This window comes from Corythoichthys intestinalis, chromosome 22 (assembly GCF_030265065.1).
Source record: "Corythoichthys intestinalis isolate RoL2023-P3 chromosome 22, ASM3026506v1, whole genome shotgun sequence".
In the NCBI taxonomy this organism is placed as follows: Eukaryota; Metazoa; Chordata; class Actinopteri; order Syngnathiformes; family Syngnathidae; genus Corythoichthys; species Corythoichthys intestinalis.
Window position 1 is genome coordinate 6,414,809 of NC_080416.1, and position 18,612 is coordinate 6,433,420.

The 18,612-nt window shown below is 38.3% G+C and overlaps 1 protein-coding gene across 4 annotated transcripts in view; it reads left to right on the plus strand.

Moving 5' to 3' along the window:
- ripor2 (RHO family interacting cell polarization regulator 2) overlaps positions 1 to 18,612 on the plus strand; it is a 60,788-nt gene that overhangs the window by 4,520 nt on the left and 37,656 nt on the right. Inside the window, exon 1 of one of the 4 annotated variants that reach the window (XM_057827572.1) lies at positions 1,466 to 2,029. The exons of 1 other annotated variant lie outside the window; for it this stretch is intronic. In XM_057827572.1, the coding sequence (XP_057683555.1) occupies positions 1,963 to 2,029 (67 nt within the window). In that variant the 5' untranslated portion in view covers positions 1,466 to 1,962. Of the gene's footprint in view, positions 1 to 1,465; positions 2,039 to 8,331; positions 8,672 to 18,612 lie in introns of those variants that run through there. 2 more of the 4 variants (XM_057827571.1, XM_057827574.1) reach the window with 2 other exon arrangements.

Below are 18,612 nucleotides of genomic sequence, written 5' to 3' on the forward strand. Positions count from 1 at the left end.
AACACCATTTACCATTTCTTCGCAGTAAGACAAAAAGTGGTAAACATTGCAATTATCCACATGGCAAACTGGAAACATAACGAAATTGCTACTGGATCTTAGTGCCAAGGAAGAGATGGTCCATTAACCAGATTTGGAAATGTGATGTTTATTTTGTTGCCGATGCCGACTAAAAAGTACGTAATGTCAGTGTTATAAAATCCCGTCCACTGAGGGGATTCACGCATGACTGGATACAATAAGACACAGTGAAGTAGAAAAAATTGGTGTCAGGATTAGCGATCAGGCAGCACAGATTAGGATGCCCATATACTCACACTCACAAGGGATTCGCACAAATACTGGGTTCTACACCTCACATGGCTGATTTGTATACACTCCACCCCTCCCAGTCACTTATCTTTCTGACCCCCCCCCCTTCTCCTTGGTCATCTGGCCCCCCAGATGGTGTCAACTGGAAATACAACTAACCATGGCACCAACATATTCATAGTTAGTGTAGGTGTTCAATGTATTTCTTGTTATCTGAGCTTCCTCTGTCTCTCGTTCCTTCTCCGATTTCCTCTGTCCCCCATAACCCCTTCCTGTTCGCTGCTTTCCTCCTCATGAACGAGGCAAAAAAAAAAAAAAAAAATCCTGTCCACGCCCTAGCCGCATAGAGAGCGCCGAGTCACCAACACGGCACGAGTCTGAAAGTGTCCAACTGGATAATTCCCAGTACATCTTCCCCATGTCTGAAAGCTATGACATGGTTATATCCCGTGTCACATTACACGGAAAATAAGTGAAAAGGGCTTTACAGTCCAAAAATTACAGTTTATATTCGTTCTGCGCCATTATGGTACAGACATCATGGTTTGGTGCACACAATCAGATGGCGAATATGTATGACGAAAACAAAAAACAAAAATTCCAAGTCAGTTAGTCCTCCTAAAATCCAGGGGGCGGCAGAGGTAAAGAGCCTAAACCAACAACTGGCATTACGGGAAAAACCAGACAAACTAAAACAGACGAAGTAAGTAGTTGATCATTGATCCCTACTAGGAAAGTATTGGCAATTTACAGAGTGGGAACTATCAAATGCATTATTACTAACACTTTTTGAAGTGTATTTTTTGTTTTCAAATTAGGAAAAGGTTATTTTACTCTAGCCCTCGGCTGAAGTCATTAAAACTGAGTATTTTTACACTATTTCAAGAGCTGCTGTTTGTTTTAGAAACTATTTGCACATTTTATTTCATTTCAGCTAATATAAAAGTATATCTTATGGCAGAAGTATATGTCCATTGGTAATTGTTTCCAATTAACTGTGTGTAATCAGACATTGAAAATGGTAGTACAGTATCTTTTTTTTAGTATAAAATTTGCCAAAACTGGCAAGTGTTACCTAACTTTAACGGTTACCTCAGTTGATTCCTACAAAAAAAAGCGTGTGTTGTCTATTTTTTGCACATAAACTGTAACAAATTCACAAGTTGGATGTTTTCTTCTATTTATTTTTGCACTTTAATAATAAACAGTTTTTTTGTTTTAGCCAATAGAACAAATTTTTAACTTTCAAATGCTGTGATTTTCTTGACGTATGTGTACAGTTACATCCCCTAGTACTTATGCATTCACCCAGTGCTTTTTTTTTTTATGACTGTCAAATGTAAATCTAAGCGCCAAAGCTTTTAAAAGCCGCATTGTTGAAGCCTGTCCATTTTGAAAAAAATAGAATGGAGCGTGACGGAATCTCTCACACATGCTTTGATGGCTTGTGTCTTGTCTCAAAACACCACGGCTAATTATTCCCGCTAATCATCTGTCGCCTCTACCAGCACGCGCACTCTCACTTCAGCTTTGCACAGGATATTACGAAAGCGTCCTCCCCGTGGGTGAAAGTTGGGCGGCTCGCTGCATGGCAGTCGCCGAGCGCTCACTTGTACGCACCGCCAGAAGAATAAAAAGACCGAGAAAACGATGGCCGGGATGGAGGACGATGTGGATGAGATGGCGATGATGCGTCAGGAGGCAGAAGATTTCTTCTGTGAGGATGGTAGGATGATCAATGATGGGGGTTACTTGAGTTAAATCAGAGGTGTCAAACTCATGCCCATACTGTTGAAATGTTTAACTCATTTGCCTGCTGTTGACGGCGCGAGAGGTCCAATCCATTCTGACTGGTCAATTTCTCCCAGTCAAAATTGGATCATGCGTCTCGTGCTGCCAATTAGGACTGCAGCTATCGATGATTTAGGTAATCGATTAATCTATCGATTGGTTAGCTCAAATAATTGAGTAATCGGATTACAGACATTTACTGCGTTGCAGGATACATTTTTGCGGATGTAAATCAAAGGAAAACATGTTGATGCTTGGAATAACATTTGAGTTTCCAAGATTGCACTTTCAAAAGAGCGTTAAATATGAATACAAAATAAAATACCTGAGTGTTTCCTCAAAGAATGTAGGATTGCACTTTCATTTCACAAGAGCAAGTATAAAAAAATAAATGAGGATCTACGTATGGTACAACAAAAGAACAATTGGCTAACTTGCATTGCAAAAGTCCGCTAGCTAAATGCGATATGTATAATGCTACCTTTTTTTTTTTTTTTTTTTTTTTTTACAAAGCTCTTAACAAATTGTTCAAAATTGTATTCCCACAAAACTGCTAAATATACTCCTAAACTAAACTACAAATGTATAAACAATCGTATTACCTCAAACAAAAACTTATAACCTTATGTTGGTCTTAACAGAGAGCAGCTGGAGTCAGCTATGTTAGATGAGTTATGTCATATTCACCGTTGCCCATAGAGGGCAGTATATCCACCCAAATCAATAAAACTACATGCAAACACGGTCAAAACAAATCATTACAACGCTATTCTAATTAAACGAATTCTCGAAGCAGCAAAATTGGATTCGAAATGTTTTTTTCTAATCGAGTTAAGTGGTTGATTGTTGCAGCATTACTGTTAATGGCAGGTAAACGATTGGCTAATTGGTAAACCTTATTTCATTTTTTTGGAGAAGTTGTTGACCTGAAAGTTGTGCGAACGTTTTTTTTTTTAAGTTTTTTTTAATTAAAAAAAATAGAATTAGTGGGAAATGGTAAATATTTAGTTGTGTTTTTTTTTTTAATTTTTTTTTACTATTTTCTTTAAATTACAATTTTTATTAAAAAGAGAAAAAAATCTGTATACTTTTTCACTTTCTGGGATTTAATGAAAAATAGGAAAAAATGAATTAAAATGTACTAGTGCTGCAACGATTAATCGATTAACTCGAGTATTCGATTAGAAAAAAATATTCGAATTAAATTTTGTTGCCTCGAGTATTCGTTTAATTAAAATGCCGTTGTAATGGTTTATTTTGAAAGTGTTTGCATTTAGTTTTATTGATTAGGGTGGGTACACTGCCCTCTGGTCTGCCTCTTTTCACATGGCTGAATCCAACTGCTCCCTGCAAAGACCAACGTAAGCTAAGTTTTTGTTTGAGCTAATGTTTTTTAATTTTAACCCATTCATAATTTAGTTTATAAGTATATTTAGCTGTTTTTTGTGGGAATATGTGTCTGAACAATTTGTTTTGAGCATTGTAAAAAAAACTTTAGCATTTAATCTAGTGGAATTTTTCTATGTAAGTTAGCCAATTGTTCTTTTGTTTTATATAGATCCTCATTTTTTAAAATTTATACTGTTTGAGGCTGAGCTCGGGTATTTTAATTTATGTTCCTTATTCGTATACTCGATTATTCGAACTAACTAGTCCATCAATTAATCGACTACTAAAATATTCGATAGCTGCAGCCCTAAAATGTACTTAACGAAAGTGGGGCGGGGGGCAGAAACTATTCTGATTTATGCACTACATCAATTGAATTTGGGGGAAGAAAAAACTGATTTACTGTACGTTCAGCGACCTTACAAAATGATGCGATGGGCCGGATTTGGCCCGTGGGCCACCAGTTTGACACCAATGATTCAGTGGTTTGGTCATTGTTTTTAGCTTAAGAGGTGATGTACCATTTGTTGCGTGGGTGGAAGAATTGAAATTCAGTGCAGGCTGCTTGGTTGCAAATCATGTGGAATTTGTTGAGTTTCAATTTTTTTTTTCCACCCAGAATTAAGCCATTTTCAACATTTTAAAAAAAAAAAATTTAAGCTGTTTGTCATATGGAAAGATGTTTTAATTAGCTGTGTACTCCCCACTTGGTCATTTATTTTGTGAGTCATTTAACTTTGCTGGAGAAAGGATTTGATTTTGAAAGCCTACTTTTTTAAAAAGTGGTGCGACGTGGGTGCTCCTGTTTGAAGACTGTTGTTTTACGGTGAAAGAACACGTCGATACGCTCGGCAGGTAGGCCTCAGTCATACTGTAGTGCTGCTGCAGTGCAGTTGAGAAGGAAGGCTAACATTAGACAGGCTGGTTGATTATTTATAGGTGGAACACCACCAAAATAAAAGGGAACGCCGGTGTGCAACGCTTCGCTCATTTTATAACAAACACGAGCAGAATAGCGCTCATGCAAGCTACTCATTTTATAAACTTTTTATACGACTTGCTATTTTTTAAGCTGGTTTGCTAAAAGCAGCAAAGTTCCACTCCAGTTAAATGTTTCTTTGTATGGTTTGTAAGTGTGCCAGCTTTGTTGGCGTTTCATATTTTGTTCATGTTCAAGATGTTTTTTGTTGGCTCAACCACTGTGTATTGTTATGCATTCCAGTTGTCTAAAAATGGGGAACATGTGAGGAATTTTCTGGACAGCTGCAGATGTCTCGGAAAGGAAAACGCATGACGGTGACAACCTGTCGATAGCTTACCGCGCTCTTGCATGTAGGACGTTCGAACTTTTAAACACTCTCGTGCGACGAAACGTCAGAAAATGGGCATTTACGTCATCGTACGTGGACGGCGGTAAATTTAGAGTCACGACCCGACAGCGTCGACGAAGTAATTACAGGCCGGACTTTACAGCAGCTGTTGCGTCTTGTAAGACGCTTGCAGAAAATAGCCATGTTGGGCTGTGGGGTGAAATTTTCAGGTCAACCTAAAAATGCACTGAAACATTGACGACTTAGCCAACCTTCGTCAACTTTTAAATGTCTGACTAGTGATTTTTGTCAAACGAAACTGAACAAAACTTTAAGATGCTTTTTCTCCCGATTGGGCCATGTATTGGACATGGTGGGGCACTGCCATACCTGCCCCTAGCGCAGAATTTACAATAACCATTACGTAGCTTCCATTTTTAGCTTAGCAATTATAACAAAAATTAGAAAGACTTATTGTTTAACTTTTTGACTTTAGCGCCATCTGTAAGACTGTTTGGGGCACTACAAAGGTTCCCCAAATGCAAAATATGCTTTAATCATTGTTTAACATACATTTTTTAGCTTCCTCCAAATCATGCTAACTTGTTAGCGATGTAACTATAAAGGTGACAAAAAGGTTTTGACCTCAACTCCATCTGCTAGACACTTTGGGGCACTACAAAAGCTGCTCCAAATGCAAAATACGCTTTAATAATTATGTAACATACATTTTTTTAGCATTCTCCAAATCATGCTAACTTGTTAGCTACGTAACTTCAAAGGCGACCAATATATTTGACCTTGGCGCTATCTGCTAGACACTTTGGGGCATTGCAAAATGTGCCCCAAATGCAAAATACACTTCAATCATTACGTAACATACATTTTTTAGCGTTCTCCAAATCATGCTAACTTGTTAGCGACATAACTTTGAAGACAACCAAATATGTTTTGGCCTTAGCGGCATCTGCAAGACATTTTGTGGCTATACAAAAGATTCCTCAAATGCAAAATACACTTTAATCATTATGAAACATACATTTTTTTCAGCGTCCCATTGTTTTAGTGTCCTCCAAATCATGCTAACTTGTTAGCGACGTAACTTAATGGCAGCATAACCATTACTTAGCTTCCATTTTTAGCATAGCAATTATAACAAAGATTAGAAAGAGTTATTGTTTAACTTTTTGACTTTAGCGCCATCTGTAAGACACTTTGGGGAACTACAAAGGTTCCCCAAATGCAAAATACGCTTTAATCATTATTTAACATACATTTTTTAGCGTTCTCCAAATCATGCTAACTTTTTAGCGATGTAACTGTAAAGGCGACAAAAATATTTGACCATGGTGCTATCTGCTTGACACTTTGGGGCACTACAAAAGGTGCCCCAAATGCAAAATACGCTTTAATCATCATGTAACATACATTTATTAGCGCCCTCCAAATCATGCTAACTTGTTAGCGACGTAACTTTAAAAGCGACAAAAATATTTTGGCCTTAGCACCATCTGCTAGACAATTCGGGGCATTGCAAAAGGTGTCCCAAATGCAAAATACACTTTAATCATTATGTAACATACATTTTTTAGCATCCTCCAAATCATGCTAACTTATTAGCGACATAACTTTGAAGGCAACAAAAATGTTTTGACCTTAGCGCCATCTGGTAGACACTTTGGGGCACCACAAAATTGGCCCCAAATGCAAAATAACGCTTTAATCATTGTGTAACATACATTTTTTAGCATCCTTCACACCATGCTAACTTGTTAGCTAACTTTGAAAGGCGATAAATTATGTTTTGACCTTAGCGCCATCTGATGGACACTTTAGGACACTATTACAGATGTAAAATGACCACATTCCTTTTTTTCCCCCTAGTATTTTCTGGTGATGTTACTCCCTTTTTTTTTTTTTTTTTTAATCCGTTCCTTTCTCCCTCGCTAGCGGTTTAATGCCGAGTGACGGATCAAAAGGGACAAAAGCATTTTCTGCTCCCGTTGCTTCTTGGAAGAACGCTGGCTCAATTGGATTTGGACGCAGCCGGCGGAACAGCGCGTCCTATTGCGCCGGCCAATTAGCGTGACTTGCACAAAGATGGATGTTCTGAAAAGTACAAGGATGATAAACGCTGTCTCTTCGGTGTACGACACATGCAGGAAGACACATTAAGAGTAATGGCGGCCATTATGTTACTTCAGAGACTCTGTTATTGACTCACGGGCCTGTTTTGGACTGTCGTTAACTCATTCACTGCCAGTTTGGTAGAGTATTCACGGAGTATGTGTTGTGGTAGTTAGTAAACGAAGAAAAGTTATTCATCTGATTTTAAAAAAAAACAAAAAACATTGACAGCGCTAGACATCAAATCCGTTTGGACTGTTATGGGGCGAATGAAAGTTTGTTCACTAATATATTCTCGGGAGTCGGGATGTCCCCGATCCGATCGCGTATTTCAGAGGATCGGGTTTCAATTTTTTAATTTTTATTAATCGATTTTATTTTTTTAAGGGCTAAAAAGTAACACAATCCAGAAATACAATGGCATTGCCAAAAGAAACAAAAATATATACGTTTTGTAATCCGCAACACTTTCGGAAAAGCGGAAGAGGAAGTACTGTAAACGATACAGTACTGTAACATGTTTAGAACTTTTTTTCCAAAAAATAAAAAGATTTATCAGCTTCGGATCGGGACTCTGTATCAGCAGATTCTCAAAATCACGTGACTGACTCAGGTGCAAAAATATGCGATCAGGACATCCTAATGATGTTCTCAGGTTGCTGAATTTCTCAATCTTTCATTTTTATGGATTTAAATTTATTCCGTATATATTTTTTCTTAATTTTTATTTTAATTGGAAAAAAAAACTACAATAGGGGAGAGTATATGCTCATTTTTTCAATTTAGCATTTTTACATTTTTTTCTATTTTAATCTCAGATTTCTCTAGTATATTTAGGTAAAGTTTACTTTTAGTGGTCCCTAACTGTCGACCAATCACATGCATTCCCTTTCATTGGGAAAACTTACCCCCCAGCCTTAAAATATAACCAAAATACGCCACCTCACCGAGCCCTAAACCTTTAACCCCTTACCCTTACACCGAGGCTAAACTTAACCAGAATTCCTAGACCTTGCCCGTACGACAGTTAGGGACCACTAATGATAAGCATTCCCGTATATTTATTATTATCTCTTTTATTTTATTGAAGAACTCATAAAATGATCCGGTGGGGCAGATCTGGCCCCCGGGCCTTGAGTTTGACACCAGTTTTAGACAGTTTGTAAACACAATCCTATTGCAAAATTAAGTCAATGTTGCTGAAACAGAAAAAGAGCATCTTAAAAACCTTTTTTTATGTAAAATATCCCAAAAATGTAACAGAAATAGGGAAAATATAATGCATGTTGATGTTTCGCTGTGCTTGAGTTATGTTTTTGACCTTTTGAGACTCCCGTACAAACGCGGAAGTCAAATCTGGTCTGTTCCCGCCCCTTTAACCTCCTATTGGCTGGCTGTTGCCCAGGAGGAGCAAGCCGAACACAAACTGGAATGTGTGGGAGTGGGAGCTCTAGTAGTGGACTGGACGAACGGCAGAAGCCAAACCGACACTCGGCACAGAATTACCCTTGAGATTTATTCTTTTTAGCTACACTTTTTTTTAGCATTATCTTATCTTAAAAAAAACAACAACAAAAAACTGCTTGCGAGAAACAAGCTGAGGAGGGAGGAGAAAGTGGCTGCTGGTGCTCCCTGGATGAATGAGTGAGCGGATGGATGGAGGGGAGCAGGTAGACGAGCCCGGAAAAAAACCTTGACCAGCCGCGTTACTGAACGAAAAACGGATATCCATATTGGCATAGGTGAGTCGAAACTCCTGTTTTCCCAGTGGGTCAGTGGAGCACGGCTGAATTTGAGCGCATTAAGAAGAAAGCGAGAGTGATTTTGGCCAATGTATTCAGACGACGGTGCGTTTGAGGACACGCGAATCCTTTCTATTTTTACCTCGAGTTTGCACCCGTTCTCGTCTTTAAATATCCAAATACAAGAGGCGTAAGGTTATTTTCGCTTTTTATGTGCTGCGCTGTGCAAGTTTCGTCATATTTCTATGGGGAATCGTCGTTTTTCCGTGGACACCGCGGTGAGCAAACGCACCATAACGGTGGACTATCAAAGACGAAAACAAGAACAAATAATTTATCAAACGATAGCAAAAAAATGTTTCTTAAGAAGTTTGAAGTGTTGTAAACAAGAAGGTTCTGTTTGCAGAATTTTTTTGCACATTTTTGGTCCCTTTGGCTTGATTTATGTCAACAAATATTGACAACTATCACTTAGTGTCACTATGACACATTAGTGCTGCAACGATTAATCGATTAACTCGAGTAATTAGAAAAAAGATTCGGATTAAATTTTGCTTCTTCTAGTATTCGTTTAAAGTGGCGCTGTAATGGTTTGTTTTGAAAGTGTTTCCATTTAGTTTTTATTGGTTTGGGTGGATACATTGCCCTCTAGTGGCAACAGTGAATCTGACATAACTCATTTAACATGGCTGAATCCAGCTGTTCCCTGTTAAGACAAACATAAGCTAAGTTTTTGTTTGAGCTAATGTTTTTTTTTTTTTTTTTTTTTTTTACTCGTTATTTAGTTTATGAGTATATTTAGCTGTTTTTTTTTTTGTGTGTGTGTGTTTTGTGGGAATATGTCTTTGAACCATTGAAAGCGTTGGAATTTTTTTTTTTTTAGCATTTTATGGCATTTAAGTTAGCGGACCTTTGCTATGTAAGTTAGCCAATTGTTCTTTTATTGTACTTAGATCCTCATTTATTTATTTTTTAAATACCGATTGAGGCTTAGCTATTTTAATTTTTCATGTTCCTCATCCGATTACTCGATTATTCGAACGGACTCGTTATTCGATTAAACGACTACTAAAATAGCTTATACAATAGCTGTAGCCCTGTTACACATGCTTTTAATGTGAAATCGCTAGTAATTGTAGCATTCATTTTATGTTCTCATTAGAAGCACTTATTTGAAAGCACTTACTGAATTTGAATTCAGGCAAGCTGGTGAGCAAGTGCACTTGTAAAAATATTCCACAGTTATTGTTATTTGGCAGATTCTGTTGTACAAAGTGAAGTTTTATTATCTCGCTGGAACAATTTAAAAAAAAAAAAAAGCATAGTTTTCTCCTGATGGGGCACATATACACCTGCCCCTCATGCAAAATCACAATCAACTTTGCAATGGGTTCGCATCTTGATAGACTTCACGTCAAAACATTGTAATATTTTTCTTTTCCGAAACTCAATTTTTAAAAATTAGCATGAGAATTTTGCTTTCTAACCACTATTATTTATTGCTATAGGTAGGGCACTAGTACACCTCCCCCTAACATTTGTCGCTATACCTGATCTTCATTTTGACTTAATACAGTGGTATGAAAAAGTATCTGAAACCTTTGGAATTTCTCACATTTCTGCATAAAATCACCATCAAATGTGATCTGATCTTTGTAAAAAACCACACAGATGTAAAAACATTGTCTGCTTTAACTAAAACCACCTGAACATTTATAGGTTTTCATATTTTAATGAGGTTAGAATGCAAACAATGACAGAAGGTGGGGGAAATAAGTAAGTAAACCCTCTGCCTAAGGACACTTAAAGAGTAACTGAAACCAATTTTTACCAAATATTTTAAGTCAGGTGTGTGCCCAATCACTGATGAGTGGTTTAAAGCTGCCCTGCCCACTATAAAACACACACCTGGTGAGAATTGTCTTGATGAGAAGCATTGTCTGATGTGCATCATGGCTTGGTCAAAACAGCTGTCTGAAGACCTGCGATCAAGGATTGTTGATTTGAATAAACCTGGGAAAGAATACAAAACCATCTCTAAAAGTCTGGATGTTCATCAGTCGACAATCAGAGGAGTTGTCTACAAATGGAGAGAATTTGGCACTGTTGCTTCTCTCACCAAAGATGACTCCAAGAGTTCAGCGCAGAATACTCAGACAGGTAAAAAAGAACCCTCAAGTGTCTGCTAAAGACTTACAGAAACCACTGGAGCAGTCCAATATCTCTGTGCACACATCAACTATATGTAAAACTATGGCCAAGAATGGTGTTCATAGTAGGACTCCACGGAGGAAGCCAATGCTGTCTAAATTGTTGCTCGTTTAATGTTCGCAATAAGGCACTTGGACAGTTTTGGCAAAATATTTTGTGGACTGATGAAACCAAAGTTGAATTGTTTGGGAGTAACAATGCCATGTGTGGAGGACAAATGGAACAGCTCACCAACATCAACACCTCATCCCCACCGTGACGCATGGTGGAGGGAGCATCATGATTTGGGGCTGTTTTGCTACCTCAGGGCCTGGACAACTTGCAATCATTCATGGAAGAATTAATTTAAAAGTTTATCAGGATGTTTCGCAGGAAAACCTGAAGCCATTTGTCAGACAGTTCTAGCTAAAAAGAGGATGGATGCTGCAACAAAACAACGATCCAAATCAACTTCAAGATGGTTTCAGAGGAACAAAATGCACGTTCTGGAGTGGCCAAGTCAAAGTCCAGACATAAACCCCATTGAGATGCTGTGGCATGACCTAAAGTCAGCGATTCATGCCAGATATCCCAGGAATCTGACTGAACTTCAGCAGTTTTGGAGAAAAGAATGTGCCAAGATCGATGTGCCAGACTGATCTGCAGCTACAGGAAGCGTCTGGTTGAAGTTATTGCTGCCAAAGGGGGAGGGGGGGGGGAGACAAGATATTAAATGTGATGGTTCACTTATTTTTTTCCCCTTTCTGTCATTGTTTGCATACTATCCTCATTAAAAGTATGAAAACCTATAAATGTTTGGGTGGTTTTAGTTAAAGCACTGTTTTATCATATGTGTGATTTTGACAAAGATCAGATCAAATTTGATGGTGATTTTAGGCAGAAATTTCCAAAAGGTTCAGATACCTTTTCATACCACTATATTAAGCCTCAGGGGAGGTTGGCTTTCTGTTGTTTGTTTTTCGTGTTTCTCCCGCGCAGAGACAGGATTTGTGACATGTTTATGGCTGAATGTGTGTCATCCTCTAAAGTGGTTTTGCATTTCCCTTGAGTCACCGGCTTAAAACGGCCTTTTATTTTCAATCTCTTAGCACTTGTTTATGTGGGCACTTAGGGGGGGTGTAAAAAAACAGCTAATTTAATTCCATTGTGTCAGGAAAGGGCCCCCACCTTTGTGCCGCGGAAGGGTGAAAGGTCAGCGGTTTGTTCTGATACCACCCAAAGTGGATGTGTCTGCTGTTAAGATAAGTTAATGCGTTCCAAAAAATGGAAATTTTCAGCAAATTTAGCCTTTTTTTGGATGATGGAGGCTCCACGTCCAAAGTTTTCAATGGAAATAATAGATTCAAAATGGCTGAATATGTGGCATTTGTAAGCAGAATGCAAATATTAGTTGACGGAGCTTAGATGAGTATCACTAGTAGTAAGTTTTAGGAGATGCTAAAGGCTTGCTAAGATTGCACTTTCAAAAGAAAAGAAAAAATGCAAATACAAAATAAAATTCCCGAGTGTTTCTGCAAACTATGCAGAATTGCATTTAAAAATTAAATACCTGATCTTAGCCTCATGGTTTCGAAAAATAAATAAATGAGGATTATTCCAGTTCGTTCAACTGCTAGTGCTCTATTTGATGGGAGGAGGTGGTTTGCTCAGTGGAAGGTTGACTCTCTCTTGGTCCAAGTGGTGAGTCGTGCTGCTGTTTTGGAGAATCTGCAGTTTCTGGAGGGACTTATTTGGGAGACAAAAGAGCAGTGAGTTACAGTAATAGAGCCGGGAAGTGACTAGACTACAGACGAGTGGAAGCGGTATGGCGGGTAAGAGAAGGGAGGAGGCGAGAATTCTTGCGAAGATGGAAGTTGGCCGATCTAGTGATGTCGTTGATTTGGGAGCGGAAGGAGAGCGTGCTGTCGATCTGTCGATTTGGAATTTGGGGGGGGGGGGAGTATTTTTCTAATTCCAAAGGATGCGGTTAGTGCGCATGTGAAACTCATGGGGTTCAGTACCATTAGCAAGGTTAAAAACAACTGATCTAAGTAACAAAAGAACAATTGACTAAGTCCCTTAGCTTAAATGCTACAAAATGCTGACTTTTTTTTTTTTCTTTTTTTTTACAAAGCTCTTAACAAATTGTTCAAAAACATATTCCCACACAAAAAAAAAAAAAAAAAAACGGCCAAATATACCTATAAACTGAATTTAGAATGCGTTAAAAACACATATTAGCTCAAACAGAAAAAATCCTTATGTTGGTCTTAACAGGGAGCAGCTGGTTTCAGCCATGTTAAATGAATTATGTCATATTCACTGTTGCCACTAGAGGGCAGTGTTTCCCCTCAAATTGATAAAACTTAATGCAAACACTCAAAACAAACCATTACAACACCACTCGAAGCAGTCATTTTTGATCGAATTACTCAAGTTAATTGATTAATCGTTGCAGCACTATATTTGAGTACGCAATAATTTAGTATTATTTGCCAAAAAAAAAAAAAAAACGTGGCATCAATATCGTATCAGTTCATACCACACAGCCAGGTTTCGGTATCGTGAGCCAAAAAATGGTATTGGTGCAATACAATCAAAAAGTAAATATTGAACAGTACCGGCATGTTATTTCTTAGTACTAATGGATACCAATGACATCATTTTAGTACTGTATTAGATCAGTGCAACACTAGATTTAATGGCGCCTATTTGTCATTGTGCGTGCTGGACTTTGCGTAAATCGGACGCAGTGATTCCAGATTTAAATATTTTCAATCGTTAACTCATTGCCCGCCATTTCATCCAATGGCATACCCCACGCTACACGTCACTTCCGCTCATTAATATTCATAGTTAGCTACTGTTGCTAAAGGAGGGACAAGCTCCTGTTTGTCCCCCAATAGTAAATGAATGGAAATAGTGTGGCTTCACCTTGCTGGCGTTGAACTGGTATGGACGTCCGTGCAAGCTGATCCATTCTTCACATTTTTTCCTCCGAGTCTTTGGTTTCGGGAAACGGATGAAGAAAACATCCTTCATATGTCGTCATGTCTAGAGTCGTTTTTATAAGTTCCATAGCAGCAATGTTTGATCGGCATGTTCGTTTTTGAAAGATCACTGGAGAACACTATCAGAAATATAATGGTTTGTATGCAAGGGTGTGTCTATAATGTCCCACTTCCACTTTACGATGCGACGTCACGGTCTAAAAATTGCATTTGTACGGTACACTATTGGACGTTTAGCACCGTCAATGGTTGCTAATATTAGTTTGAAAAAAAAAAAAAAAAAGCTTACATAGACATGTAAAAAAGTTCAGACGAAATATGTTTGGAGTTTAGCAGAAGGCCGGCTTTGATATGGTTAAGTGGCTTCCCTTTGCCCGCCTGCCAGCATGTTTGGGCTGCGGCGAAGCGCTTTTGAGTCGGGATGCAAAGCGGCGTCTGTTCCCAGGCTCGCTCTCTCGCTCGCTCTGCCTTTTCCGGAACGCTCTCTTCAATCCGTGGCATGTCGCGCACATGCTCATTTCCACACAGGCCTTTCAGCAAAGTCTCATTAAGGGAATTACGCCCATGGCGTGGCTTGGAGGAAATTCGGCCTAAGTTTTTTTTTTGAGAGGTGGGCCTCCCCCAAGCCCACTTTTATATAAAAGTGGCTTTAACTACAGTGAGTTGTAATGGGTGGAATGAATGTGTCTCTTTTAATTACCACCAAAAATTTTAGTAAGGTGAGGGTTTTTGCCTTTAAAAAATGACCGTGATTAGTTTTAGGCCTTTTTTTTAAATACAAAAAAAGACAGTAAAGTGAAGCGAGTCCCCTTCCCCCCAACACCTAAAAAAAGGACTGACTAAGGTGTTATTTTGTTCTCCTAAAAACATGGATAGCAAAATGCTTTTTTTTTTTTCTAAAGTTCACATGTATGGTAAGACATTAATAATATGCCATGTATAGCAATTTTTTTCAACCCCCCAAAAATACTATGTATAGTTTGGCATTTTTCATAAGCAGGTCAGCCATTTTTTACCCCAGAAAATAGCCATGTTTTTCATTTAAAAAAAACAGATTTTCACTACTTTTTAATGCTAAGGGATTTCTTTTCTTCGGTAAAACAACCAGGTATAGGAAGTGTGGCCCCTCCTAAACACGCTGGAGTTTACTCTCGTATTTGGTGGGAAACGTTCATGAGTGTTTACTAACCTTTAATTTTGTATAAATGCTAAATCATATTGTCCATCGGCAGTCACCCTCTGCAAACATGTTTTACATGTCAGTTGGCCCTGCTCCATTAAGCCGCGGCTGTCAATAACTTTTCTGTAGCCGAAGTATTCCCATACCAGCTATTTCGTTTTCTTCGATGGGGGGAAAAGTTCAGAGTTTCGCCTCCTCCAGCCATTGTGTAGCACAGCTGACTCAATGACACTGAGCAAAACCAGTGGGAGACGGTTAAGGCTTGCAGTTGCAAGCGAGGGATTTCTCCCTGCATTTTTGGGACAATAAAAATATAATACCTTAGGGACGGTATGATGGAATTTTTATGCGGTATAGAAACCGTGATGTTTTCATACCACGGTATACCTTGAAACCAGTAAACGGCACATGTCTAGAAAGACGTTTTTCTGCAAAAATCCCATTAATGGAACTTTTTAATGACAAGAAGTTTAAAAAAAAAAAAGAAAAAAAAAACCACACAAATACAATGCCCTCCCCCCATGAATAGAATGGTCCCCTCCAAAAATGACCATCTATAGACCCCCCCCACACTTTTTTTTTTTTTTTTTAAACTTCATCAAGCATCAATAACGTTTTTCTCCAAAAATCCACTTTTTGCTACTTTTTATATGTTACTGCATTAAAAAAAGATCATTTATGAACTTTTTAATGACAAGACGTTGAAAAAAAAAAAAAAAACACGAATACAATGCCCCCCATGAATAGAATCGTCCCCTCCAAAAAGGCCATCTATAGACCCCCACACACACAAAACAACCAGGTAAGCAGTGTTTTTTAAACTTCATCAAGCATCAATAACGTTTTTTCTCAAAATGAAAAATCCACTTTTTGCTACTTTTTTGATCTTACCGCATTAAAAAAAGACCTTGTATAGCGTGGCATTTACCTCCCAAACATGACTAAATACAAAGACCCCCACCCCCAAATAAAAAGAACCAGATAAGCAGTTTTTTTAGTTACAAAAAACTTCAAGCATTAATAATGTTTTTCCCTAAAATCCCCTTTTCCTACTTTATAATGTTAAAAAAACATGTATAGCCTGGCATTTTTTTACCCCCCAATCATGACCAAATACACCCCCCCAGACAAAAAAAAAAAAAAAAATCAAGCATCAATCATGTTTCTCTCCAAAATTCCCCTTTTTACTATCTTTTAATGTTACGCCATTAAGGGAAAAAAAGGACCATTTATAGTTTGACATTTTTTTACCCCCAAACATGACCAAATACACCCCCCCCAAACAAAAAACATCAAGCATCAATATTTTTTTTTCTTCAAAATTCCCCTTTTTGCTACATTTTAATGTTACAGCATTAAGAAAAAAAAGGACTGCTTATAGTTACCAACCAGGTAAGTAGGTTTTGTTTTTGTTTTTTAAACATTTTTGATGCTTGTTTTTTTTTTTTGTTAATCTCCAAAAATCCCCTTTTCGCTACTTTTTAATGGTACGGCATTAAAAAAATAATAAAGAGCATGTATAGTGTGGCATTATTTACCCCCCCCCCCCAAACATGACCAAATACAAACCCCCCCACACACAAAATGCGACCACATATTGTCAGGCATTTCTCTTCAAAAATCTAATTTCCACCACTTTTAAGCAAATCCTGATTTCTAACTGCATGTAAACCATCCATAATGAGCAGTCTTTCGTACTTCCTACTCCATGTGTTCCTCCATCTGTTTGGCTTTTTATTTTTTTAAAGAAGGGATGTGGTGGGGGTGTGATCATAAACGAAGCCCCCTGCATTCTTCCATGAGGAGTGGTGCCTTCCTAAAAGTCATTTCATACCACAGAACAACTTGGACGACCTCCTCGCTAACCTGCAAGTTAAGAGACCATCCTCCTTCCTGCGTTCCGATTGGCTAAAAGTATCTCTAAACGATTGACATTTCCCAAAACTTTGTCCGTCCAGCTGCCGCCGCGGTGAACAAAATAACCAAACAGACAGATTATCAGCTCAGACCCCCTAAAACGCTTACGGCGATCGGCCAGCTGCTGCGCGCCAGAGGTGCGCTTCAAAGTATCATGTGACACATGTGCCATGTGCTGCATGCCAGTGCACCCCCCTTCCTCTTTAACTGTAATACTGTAACTGTAAAGGGGGTTGAGGATTAATGCGCTCCATCATCACGCTCGGAGACAACAGGAAGGGTGAGGAATGGTTCAAATGCACCCCCCCTTTGTAGATCCTCCGCGGCTAAACAGGACGGGAGGGGGTTCAGATACGCAAGGAATGGGGAAATTGAAAGTGGGACAAAAACTGAAGGGCTGTAAAACAGCACTCGGGGGAGAGATTCCCAAGAAGAAGAAAAAAAACGGGTCAAAACGAGACCCGCCGGTTTAACTCTAGTTCAGAATTGCGAGATTTTCCGTATTTTCAAGACACAGAGAAAGAATTTCTATCTTCAAAGCCGATTGCCCCCTAGTCAGTCCTTCCGAATAGCACTTAAGTCAACTGATTGCAGGGTGTGACGAGCCGGAACAGGCCTGACCGTCGTCATGACGATGAGATAACCTCGGACTCGAGGGTCTGGTGTCACTCAAATGTCAGAACACAAGGGGGGAGGTTGAGCGTTGGCCATTTTTAAAAATGAAGCAGAATTGGGCGAACATACGAAGTTTTAAAAATTTCATCATTTTTATTTTCAATGTGAAAAAGCAACAAAATATTCCAGAATACCAAAATAAACTAAAATATACTGTATATGTTTTATTCTAGGGCTCCGGCTATCGATTATTTTAGTAGTCGATTAATTGATGAACTAGTTAGTTCGAACAATGGAGTAATTAGATAAGGAACATAAAAAATTAAAATACCTGAGCCTCAAACGGTATAAAAAATAAAGAAATGAGGATATATGTACAACAAAAGAACAATTGGCTAACTTACATAACAAAAGTCTGCTAGCTTAAATGCTATAAAATGCCAACTTTTTTTACAATGCTCTTAACAAATAGTTCAAACACATATTCCCACAAAAAACGGCTAAATACAGTATACTGTACCTTTAAACTAAATTACGAATGCATTACAAAAAAAACTAACTCAAACAAAAACTTAGCTTATGTTGGTCTTAACAGGGAGCAGCTGGAATCAGCCATGTGAAATGAGGCAGACTAGAGGGCTGTGTATCCACCCAAATCAATGAAACTAAATGCAAACACTTTCAAAACAAACCGTTACAACGCCACTTAAATTAAACGAATACTTGATGCAGCAAAATTTAATTTGAAGATTTTTTTTCTAATCGAATACTCAAGTTAATCGAATAATCGTAGCTGCACTATTTTATACTACACAATATTGCAAGGATATTTTTTCCCGAAGACTTCACACATAAGTGTGCCACCTAGTGGATACCTAACATACTATTGCTAGCTTTTCCTTTAAACAAAAAGTGTAACTCAAGACAAAAGAAGCATTATTGGTTTCATTTCGTTTCTTTGTACAAGCCGGAATGTTAAGCGGCTGTTTTCCCGAGGCCATCGAACGCAACGCTATCATCCCAGCAGT